This window comes from Puma concolor, chromosome A2 (genome assembly GCF_028749965.1).
Source record: "Puma concolor isolate L17-30 chromosome A2, mPumCon1.1.hap2, whole genome shotgun sequence".
Classification (NCBI taxonomy): Eukaryota; Metazoa; Chordata; class Mammalia; order Carnivora; family Felidae; genus Puma; species Puma concolor.
Genome location: NC_141668.1, coordinates 160,011,282 through 160,022,686, shown reverse-complemented (window position 1 = coordinate 160,022,686; position 11,405 = coordinate 160,011,282). Strand labels below are relative to the sequence as shown.

At 48.4% G+C, this 11,405-nt stretch overlaps 1 protein-coding gene across 1 annotated transcript; it reads right to left on the bottom strand.

Annotated features, from left to right (window-relative positions):
* Positions 1–412: 412 nt before the first annotated feature.
* On the bottom strand, positions 413–1,372 carry LOC112852355 (olfactory receptor 10H1-like). Its single transcript, XM_025915842.2, has one exon. It carries the CDS (start codon positions 1,370–1,372, stop codon positions 413–415), a length of 960 nt encoding a protein of 319 aa, XP_025771627.2.
* Between the last annotated feature and the right edge of the window lie 10,033 nt (positions 1,373–11,405).

Genomic DNA, 11,405 nt, shown 5'->3' with positions numbered 1-11,405 from the left:
ACACAATGCTTGGTACACAGCAGGTGCCCAATCACAGTTTATTCATTTTGGGCAGAGTCGACATCCCTCATTCACACATTCATGATAAACCATGAACACAGGTTCCCCAACACAGCGACGTGGGCACCCCCTCCCCCAATGCCACCATCAGGCACAGGAACCTGGAAGAAGGTGACATACTAGGTCTATAGTGGGAAGGTAGACACCCCAGTGAATCCAGGAAGAACAAGGTCAACCAGATTGAGAGAAAGGAAAGAACACACACATCTAGAATTCGGAGTACTTGCAAAGTGGGGAGGTGGGGTAATTCCCATATAAGAATCATCACCAGTGAAGTGTAATCATTCCCATTTTACAGATAGAAGCCTGAAGTGCCTCTACCTGACACATCATTGCCACGAAAGGAGCCACTTCAGGAGCTCTGGAGATAGAGTTTTCTGAGGAAGGTCTTGGTCATGGCAGTCTTCAGCTCCTTGTTCCTGAGACTGAAGATGATGGGGCTGAGGAAGGGGGTGAGGACCGTGTAGGTGATGCCCATCAGGATGTCTCCTTCCAGAGACTGGGGACCCTTGGGCTTGAGGTAGACGACAGAGGCAAAGCCGTAGTGCACAATGACCACAGTGAGGTGGGACGCACAGGTGGAGAAGGCCTTGTGCCGGCCCTCAGCTGAGGGGATCCTCAAGATGGCGGCCACGATGAAGGCATAGGAGAGGAGGATGAGGAGACAGCAGCCCAGCAGGGCCATGATGCACACCAGCCCCACGCCCTTGGCCACTACTGGTACATCAGTTCCACAGGCCAGCTTCAAGAGAGGGGGCACATGACATAAAAAATGGTGGATCTCATTGGGTCCACAGAAGGTGAGGTGGAAAACGGCCGTGGTCACCACCAGCCCCATGACCGAGCCACCTACCCAGGACCAGGCCACCAGGCAGGCGCAGCCGCGGGGGCTCATGAGCACATTGTAGCGCAGGGGGTGGCAGATGGCCACGTAGCGGTCGTAGCCCATGACGGTGAGCAGAAAGGAGTGGGTGAAGCCGAACGTGAAGGAGAAAAACATCTGGCTGGCACAGGCCGCCCAGGTGATGGTGCGGCGGGTGGAGAGCAGGTCGGCCAGCAGGCGCGGGGTGATGGCCAAGGTGTAGAGGATCTCGGAGGTGGACAGGGTGCACAGGAAGAGGTACATGGGCGTGTGCAGGCTGCGCTCGCTCCAGACTGTGGCCATGATGAGCAGGTTCCCCAGCAGCGTGAACAGGTACATGAGCAGGAACAGCAGGAAGAAGGCGGGCAGGAGATGCCTTGGGAAGGTGGAGAAGCCCACGAGGATGAATTCGGACACGGAGCTGTGGTTTCGGCCCAGCGTGGCGGCCATCCCTGGGTGGGGAGAGAGCGAGGGTGGCCAGGTGGGCGGGAGCTATGGGTGTGTGCTGAGCCCAGCCTGGGAGGACTTCCCCGAGGAGGTACCCCCTCACCCCGCAGGCCATGGCCGGTCCCTCGGCCACAGGCTGCTCATGAGGACGGTCAGTGCTCCTCTGAGCCGCGCGGGGTTCACGGAAGATTGTGGGCCTCAAGTGCTTAGCGATGATCCTGGTGCGCGGTAAGAACTCAGGACACGATGATAATAATAATACTGTTAATAATAATGGCTACTAGTATTTTAAAATCCCAGTGATAGGAACTCTGGGTCTCTACTCAGCCACACCTGGATTGAGTCACCACTAGCTTGTCAGTGCCTCCAATCATTGTGCTAATAGGGAATGGAAAAATAAAAACACAATTCAGTCTTCTTTTTTAAAACAGTGATTATGGGGGCGCCTGGGTGGCGCAGTTGGTTAAGTGTCCGACTTCAGCCAGGTCACGATCTCGCGTTCTGTGAGTTCGAGCCCCGCGTCGGGCTCTGGGCTGATAGCTCAGAGCCTGGAGCCTGTTTCCGATTCTGTGTCTCCCTCTCTCTCTGCACCTCCCCCGTTCATGCTCTGTCTCTCTCTGTCCCAAAAATAAATAAACGTTGAAAAAAAAAAATTAAAACAGTGATTATGCTGGGTCTCCCATGAAATATTTTGAATTGGAACAACCTGCTGCTGGTTGGTGTTCCATCTTTGAAAGGACAGCGCAAACCTCGCCATCATATGTCCTGTAGGCTGTATCTCCTTAGTGCCTGCCAGGCTTGCTAAGTATTATGGGGTGGCTTTTCTCTCTTTTTAGACAAAACTCTACCATGTTTTCTGCCTAAGTTAAATAAAGTTGAGATGTTGCTTTAAAACACTCTTGCAACACCAACACCAACCACAACAACATTGGGTTGGTTCCTTAAACTTTTTGAGCCTCAGTTTCCTCCTCCATAAAGGAAGTTGATCATAATAATGTCTGGCTGACAAGGTTGTTATGAGAAGTAAGATTATGCGCTTAATGTACTTACTGTGGGGTGTGAAATAGAGTAAACACTAGAGATGCTGAGAATGAGGAAGTGCGTGAATGACCAGAATCAGAATCCCTTAAAACGTAGCAACTTATGGCTGTATCTCTCTCTTTCTAGAGAGAGCATGGAAGATGGGGAGAAGGGCAAGGGAGAGAGAGAGAGAATCTTTTCTTTGGGAGCTTATTTATTTATTTTGAGAGAGAGAGAGAGAGAGGGAAGGGCAGAGAGAGAGGGAGAGAGAGAATCCCAAGCAGGCTCCACACTGTCAATGCAGAGCTTGATGCAGGGCTCGCTCTCATGAACCATGAGACCATGACCTGAGCCAAAACCAAGAGTCAGATGCTCAACTAGCTAAGCCACCCACGTGCCCCTGTATCTCTTTTTTGATTATGCATTTAATGCATTTACCACTTTTGTAATTCCTGGTGTTTCTGTCACATTATTTAATACACACACACACACACACAGCTCAAGTATATATACACACATAAGTGTATATATATGTGCAAAAGCTAATATATACTTATATACATATATTTAACTTGTATAAATATACACAAACATGCATACACTCCTATTCAATACACCAAACAACAAAACAAAACAAAAAAAAACCCCAACACTAGGAGCATGGACCTATCACCAAAAAAGACCATGTGTGAGGCCATAAAGGAAGTGCAGGTGCATTCCATTCCCAAGTACCAATACCCAAAGCCCCAGATATCTGACCATTTGGCAATACAACTGGACTTTAATAAGAAAAGGACCCCTCAAAATTCCCATGTATTTAGAATGTAAATATTGGGTGAACCATTTAACAATGCCAAAGTAACATATTCGTCGTTAATCATCTGGCTAAAAGGGAAATTAAGAGATACTTAGAAGTGAATGATAATGCAAACTTGAAATAACAACTACATGAAATGGATTGTGTCCTGGAATAGAAAAAGGATATTAGTGGAGAGTCGAAAGAATTCTAGTAAGAGCTGTTGTTTGCTATACAGTGTTATATACCAGCGTTCGTGCCCTGGGTCTCATCATTGTCCTGGTTCTGGAAGATCCTGGCATTCAAAGGGGTTGGTGGGGGGAGGATGAGAGGTTTCTGTATGCTTTTTGCAGCTTTCTCATAAGTCTAAAATTAGTTAATAATAAAACATTACAAAAGAAGGTATCATTCAAAGTTGCACAAAACCTGACAACAGTCTAGGAATTACTTTAAACAAGTACACACAGGAGCTTCATGGAGAACTATGAGACCTCTAACAGACAGGAAACATGACAGATGACCTAACAAAATGGATGAAAGCAAAAGACAATATCAGAAAGATGTTCATTCTTCCCCAAATTTAATCTATACATTCAATGTAATCCTCTCAAAAACATCCAGTTGGACTCTTGAGAAAGAGCATAAACGTATTGCAAAATGTTTATCAAAAATAAGGACCCATGAATAACTGAGTCCATCTGGAAATGAAGAATGACAGGAGGTGGGGGGAGACTGCACTCTGTAGACACGCGACAGCATCTTGGAAACAAAGCAGTGTGGGATCAGTGCAAAGACAGACAGTGACCAGTGGTTCTGGAATCAGAGCTCGGAGACAGAGCCATTCATGTATGGTTAAGGTCACACCACAAATCATTTGGAAAAAAGGTGAATTGTTTAGGGGATGCTGTTGAGGAAAGTACCTCTCTCTACAAACAAAAACCACAACTAGACTCCCAATACCCCACCAAAAAGAGAATCAAGATAGATTGAAAACGTAATTGTGAAAGATAAAAATATAGCTAATGACAGCAAGTGTGATAGGATCTTTGTGCTCCAAAAACAGGAAACACGTTCCTTAAAAAGAAAAAAGAGCACAAACTTTCAGTAAAAAAGATCAGTTCTATTACAAGGAAATTCTGAATCCTTTTAACAAAGAGCATCATGGATAAAGGTTACAGATGACAGAGAACAGAGAGCTACTTGCTGTATAAGTTCCTAAGCTCTGCCGTTCAACCTACAAGCTAGAGTTAACAAGACGATAGTGCACAATTAAACACTTGTTAAGAACATAGACGCCAATATTGTATTCTCATCATCAAACTCGCTAAGAGACGAGATCTTATTTATCCCCAACACTAAAACAGACATGATGATCACGTGACCTGATAGACATGCTAGCTATTAGCGCAATGGCGATCGCATTATAATGAATAAACATACCAACTCAACACACGGTACACCTTAAATTCACACAAGTTTATTTGTCAACTAGATTTCAATAAGGAAGAACTTGTTAAGAGGGTAGATGTCCTTTAAAGTTACTAACACACACACACACACACACACACACACACACACACAGAAGGGGGGACATAAGGAATCTTTGGAGGTGGTAGATAACATTTATTACCTTGATTGTGCGGATGGTATCACAATTGTAGGCGTATGTCCAAAGTCATCAAAATGTACCCATTAAATATATGCAGCTCTTTGTATATTATGTATACCTCGATCAAGCTGAAAAAAACCCATTGACAAGAGAGTAATATCTAGAATCTACAGTGAGAAAAAAGAGAAATGAGGAAACCAATGAGGAAAAGGACAGGCATCATGATAGAAAGTGGGCAAGAGGGGGGCACAGGTGATCTGAGGTTGAGGAAACGCACTAGGCCAGCAGCAAACAAGGACATGAGCGGCTCATTAGCAAGGAGAGGAATTCGGTTTACCACAGCAACACTCAGGACGCCTGGGTGGCTCAGTAGGGTAAGCGTCCTTGTCTTTGTTTCAGCTCAGGTCGTGATCTCATGGTCCGTGAGTTCGAGCCCCGCATTGGGCTCTGCTCTGATGGTGTGGAGCCTGTTTGGGATTCTCTGCCCCTCCCCTGCTCATGCTCGCTCTCTCTGTCTGTCTCTCTCTCAATAAATGAATAAACATTAAAAAAGTAATAAAACAGCAGCAATCTGTGAACACAGTGGGTACAGGCTCCCCATCCACTTGCTAGAGCGGCAAGACTTAGAAATCTGGATCCGCCCTGTGTTGGCCCAGATGTGGCCCAGTAGACTGAAGACGTCCTTACTTGGTGGTTCACAGCCAGATTAAGGGGACACTTGCCCAAGGTCCCGCAAACACTTCTAGATCTCCATCTGAAACTCAGCTCAGCGAGGGGACGTGGTCAAGCCATTCATGGCAGCCTTGTCTGTGATGGCAGACAGTCAGGGGCAGTCAGAGACACCCCCACCCTCACCTGGGGGCAGGGCCAAGTAACATGGGGTGGGCGTGAGCCACGAAGCTCTACACGGCATATAGAAAAAACAAACCTGACAGCCACAGAGCACAGGGGATGGCTCTGAAGCCGCAGCTCTGGTGAAAGATTGGAAAAGAGGTACACACAGGTATGCGTATTTGTATCTGCATCACTGACACATGCATCTCGATGATACATACTAATATATCCATGATACACAATCTGTCATTTACCTATATCACTGAGATTTGATGACAAGGCTTCAAATACTTACCTTGGGGCAGGGCTCACCCCCATATCACAGCACTGCTTCTGCCCCCTCACCCAGCCCCCAGAAGGTTGTCCCCAAGTGTTCTCTCAGAGCCAAGCCAGCCAATGCTTGGGGGACCCAGGACCCCACCTGGAAAGTGGATGATTGGGCTGGGTGTCAGGATGGGGTCTCTCTCTCATGCAGGAAAGAAGCATTTGGGGGCAGCAGGGGCCTGGGGCGGCCCAGCAATCCCGGGGCACCAGACTCAGCTCCTCCTGGACCTCATCCCTCAGCCACCATCTCTGGCCCCCACTGCCGGCCTCTGTGTGCCGTGGTCTAGCCCTGGCTCTGGCCTCACGCCCCGTCTGCTGGTGCACTGTGCCCGCTGACCTCCCCTCTCGACTCCACCCTCCTCTGGCTGCCAGACTCCAGCTCCTGACACAGACACACCTTGTGGAGTCATGCCAACCCGGGGTCCAGGGCAATCTCTGCTCTGCAGGCGAGTGCCCCCTACCCACCTCCTATCCCCACCCCCTTGGGGAGCCCACCCCTTCCTCCCTCCTGGCTACGAACAGGCTCCCAGGCATGTGCTCTGAAATCCACAAATAATACCATAAAAGGGGTCTCTCTTGGCTCCGGGTCTCTCTCTGGCACTCGTTCGGGCACTCACCCTTCCCAGAACAGCCCCCCTGCATATGCTGCAAGGGAGCTCCCCAAGTCAGCTGTATAGGTCTGGACTTAACGGGGGAGAGAGGCCCACCTTCTAGCTCTGGGCTCTCAGCCAGAACCCCCAGCCAGTGCACACGCAGGCTGGCTCCCAGATCCTGCTCCTGTACCCTTTCACCTCCAGGGGACACTATGGAACCCACTCTGCTCTCTCTGCTTCTACGCCACTGTCAGAGACTCAAGGCTGTGCTCACAGGAGCACAAGCAGACAGAGCCAACACCAATGCACATGTACACATGGCTTCTGAAATACACACGGGCAGTGGAACCCAGCAAACACACAGCCAGGAGCAGAGACGCTTGCTGGCTCTGCAACCCATCTACTGAGCACTAACCAGTGCCTGGAGCTTGTCTGGGACTGGGATAAGCCAGGGACACACAGACACCGTGGTGGGTTGTATAGCATCCCCCTCAAATTCACATACACTGGAACCTCAGAATGTGACCTTATTTGGAAATAGGGTCTTGGCAGATATAATCAAGGTAAGGCTCAAGGTGAGACCATACTGGGTAAAGGTGAGACCTAAATCTAATGGCTGGTGTCCTCACAGGAATAGGAGGGGACACACAGAGGGAGGCAGGCTGTGTGCAGACAGAGGCAGGTATTGGGGTGATGCGGCCGCAGGCAAGGAACGGCTGGGGTCACCAGAAGCTGGAAGAGGCCAGGAAAGATTCTGCCCTGGAGTCTCTGGAGGGAGCATGGCCCTGCAGAAACCTTGGTTTTGGATTGTAGCCTCCAGAACTGTGAGGATAAATTTCTGCTGTTTAAAGCCACCTGGTTGTGGTCCTCTGTGACAGCAGCCCCAGGAAACGGATCCAGGCAAATGCAGCTGCATGTACACAAACACTGCACGCAGAAGCAGGCACATGGTGACAAGCCCAGGGTCACCCTTCTGGCTCAACCTGGTGCAGAGACTACTTCCTGCCTGGGAATGGACCCTGACAATCCCTGACTGCTGTGGGTCCAGGCTTTGGGGGAAGGAGGCAGCGTGGGCCAGGTTGGGACCAGGTTGCTGGGGCCGTAACCCCTGCCCCCATGCGACTCCCCACCCCTTCCTCCAGCCAGAGCCTCCCTCTGCTCTGGCTTTCCGTGGTCGCCACAATTTCCCCCTTCAGCTCCCACCTTGCTTGCTACCTGTTCCTGGGAAACCGAGTTCCTCTCGCCTGGTGTGAAGACTGTCCGTCTGGGATGCTCTGTTTGCAGCCCAGCCTGGGGCCACCCCTCCTGCTGCTTGGTGAGCAGGGCAGGAGCTCTATCTCCGCAGGTGCCTCCCCTGAGGCGGGTTTCCTGGGAGCCTCTCCCCTGAGACTGGGATGTGGGTTAGAGCTCCTCCATGTCCAAGGAGGCTGCTGGGGCCCTGGGAATGCCCCTTCCTCTGTGGATATTTCTCTCTCTCCTTCCTCCCTCCCTCCCTCCCACTCCCTCTCTTCTTCCCCACTAGTCATTCCACCCTTCTGTCATCCTCTCTCCTTCCTTCATCCATCCATCACATCCTCACTGAGCTCTAGCTAAGGGACCCGCTCTGAATCTTGGGATCCGAAACAACACTGATGTAACCTGGCACTAAAAAAACCCTCAGTGTGGGGACAGAAAGAGCTGGATGCAGACATATCACATTTTATAAAATGGAACAACACAATTATGACATACTATAATATATAATATACTGTGGTTGCACCAGAACAATACTTATTCAGTAAGTTGAGTGTTGTAGTCAACTAACAAATATTTAGTAAACTTCTACTATGTGCCAAGTGGGTTTTTCTTTTGATATTGATTTCAAAGCTTTTTGTTCGGTTTTAAAAGTAGTGCCCAAAAGGAAAGGCATTATAATTTGTGAACTAAATTATACATCTTGCATTTCATTAGCTTAGTAGTTGGAACCACTTAGTCTTTAGCCACAAGACTACTTGTTAGAGTGCCAAGGAAAAAATGTTATTTGTGCTTGGAGATTGGTCACGGAAAAGAAAATAGCAAAAAGCAGTAAAAAGATGAATTTAAACATAATGTAACATTATTACATATGTTATATACACTTAGGTATATATGGTATATATGTTCACATGCGTATATACACATCCATTCTAATGGTTCTGTTTTTCTGGGGAACCCTGACTAACACAAAATCCTTAAAAGAAAAGAGGCCTTGTAAAAATGTCCCTTTTCCATCTAAAGAGATGAGACCCAGACCTCAGGATCCCTGGTGGTTTGTCCTGTGGGTAAGCATTTCCCCCAGTTCAGCCCCTGCAACTCAGCGTCTCTCTGAGGATGTGCGTGATGCTGTGTCTTTATTCTAACGCAGGGGCCCCATCACACAGGAGGGTGAGCATCCCTCCTGAGTCACACGGTCCACGTCGAGCACGGAGACCGTTCCTGCTGTCCTCCAGCTCCTGCTCCGATAGTGTTGGTTCAGGGCACACCGCACCCCAGCCCCTGTGCTGGGGCCCCTGCAGCTACACGGTCAGGTGAGTCCTCAAAACACACCCCAACGAGCAAACCCTGCAGCTGGGCTACCGGGACTCCTTCACCTTTGTTGACCGAATTCCAAGGACACTCAGCACTTCTCGAGAGCCATCTCAACGCCCCAGGTCTTCTCCACAAAGAAGAATGGCCTAAGAATCTGGCTTGAAACTAATTGTGAAGTGAAACCCAATAACATTTAATGTCAAGATGCCATTTCACGAGTCAGTTCCTGGGGCTGCTGTATCAAAGCATATAAATCTCGTGCCCTGACTCCACACACATCTATCCTCTTCTATGCTGGAGGCCAGAAGCCGAATCAGGGTCACCAGGTGTGAGTCCAGGTGTGAGCAGGGCTGCATCCTTCGGGGGATCCGGGGAGGGATGTGTCTCCTGCTTTCCCAGCTTCGAGGGCACCACGCATCCCCTGGCTCGTGGTTCCTGCCTCAGCTACTCCAATTCCTCCTTCCGGTGTCACATCCCCTACTGCTCCCTGTCTCTGATCCCTCCTGCCCCCTTGTATAAGGACACTTGCAATTATAGCAGCCCATCTGGGTGATGAGGGTCATCCCCTGTCTCAGATCTTAACTGCATCTCATCTGCACACTCCCTCTTGCTGGGTAAGGGAACGCAGCCACAGGCTCTGGAGAAGCACATCCTGTGTGTGTGTGTGGTGGGGGGGGATTGTGGGGGCATCTTTCAGTAACACCGATAATGAGTAAATGATGAATGGAACCCCAAAACTGCCATAGCCGGTTTTGCCAAGGTCTCGTTGTCAGTGTTCATGAGACAAGTGTCTCATGAACTCCTCTGGAGTCCGTGTTTCCCTCTGGCTGTGTGAAAGGGGTGTGTGCCTAGGGCTGCACCTGCCCTCCTTCCCTGAGAGGGTTCTCTTCCTTCTAATGACAGCCTTCTCCTCCTAGTCATGACCTCACTTCTCTCTGTAGACACCTGAGAGAGGGGGGCTCCTGTTCACCAATAGCACACACATGCACATTGTATTTGATTCCTGCTCCCTGCCTTCATGGCACTGTGGCCTGGGACAAATTATCTATCACATTTACATTTTCTGCCTTTCAAAAATGTGATTAGTGATAGATGTGGGTCATATCTAAATGTGGAGAAAGGATAATTTATTTTGAGACTTAGAAGAGTGAATGCATAGGAAACGCTTCCCACAGCATTTAGCAAGTGGCAGGTACTCATATGTGGCAGCCATCCTTAGATTAGTATTGTAAAACATCTTCTGACTGCAGCTCAAATATCTGACCACAGTTTAAGTAAGAATTTACACCAATGGAAGGCCCCCTCCTGGAGCTTCAGACATGGTTTCCCAACCCCAGCATGGGAGTCAGATGCACCTAAAGTTGCATGTGACCCCTTCACTCACATGTTGTGTGACCCCCACCAACATTTGTCTCAGCATAAAGGAGGTACCCACACCCTTGACCTTTCTTTGTGCCATCTTGAGAGAGCACTGTGTCTTCCAACAGAGCCCGTAGATAGATTTGAGTAAACACAAGAATGAGAAACTGATGTTTTACCAGAAGTATTGTGGGGCAAAAGGGAAAAAGATTTCCATAACATGTCAGAGAGCAACACCCTTTAAACATTTTGTATGTCCTTACCCAAACACTGAATCTTCTCCCCTTTCTCTCTCTGTCTCTGTTTCTGTCTCCATTTCTCTATCTCTACCTTTTCTTCTACTAAACATTCCGACATCCTTCACTCAACCCAGCTCAAAATAGAAACCTCCTTAGGGTCTATCCCCTCTAAACACAGCGAGGAACCGTAAACATTCAACCGTCTCCATGGAGACAAATATTTAATGTTCTTTTGGGCATTTGTTATAATTAGAAGGTAATACTTGTACAACAGTGGACACAGTGCCTGATAAGAAAATCCCTGATACTGGAGGCATTTATTATTATGCTTATTTTGATTTATCCTTAAGGTGGTGGAGGAGAAATTCTTCTTTTGCTTCTCCATTCAAGAAGAACAATGGGCATCAGTGTTGACACACATCCATGTCATGTCTCTCACTAGCCAATAGGTAGGTAACACATTCTTAGAAGAGTTAATGGGATGTGACTCATCACGTGTGGTCTTAAACATGAGATCATGTTTACTAGAGCCTATACAAGAGATGGGCAATCAAATTGAGGAAAAGCAAAGGTGTAGGATGCCTCCACACATATGGATGCACCCACCAATACCTATTCAATATTTTCATATATTGAATCACTAAAAAATCCTATGGAGACATTATTATCCCCAGCCCTTCTGTCATATTTCCTCACCAACATATTTCCTCCAGTG

Coding starts and splice junctions, on each gene's coding strand:
- LOC112852355 (XM_025915842.2), bottom strand. CDS start 1,372: ATGGCCGCCACGCTGGGCCGAAACCACAGCTCCGTGTCCGAATTCATC.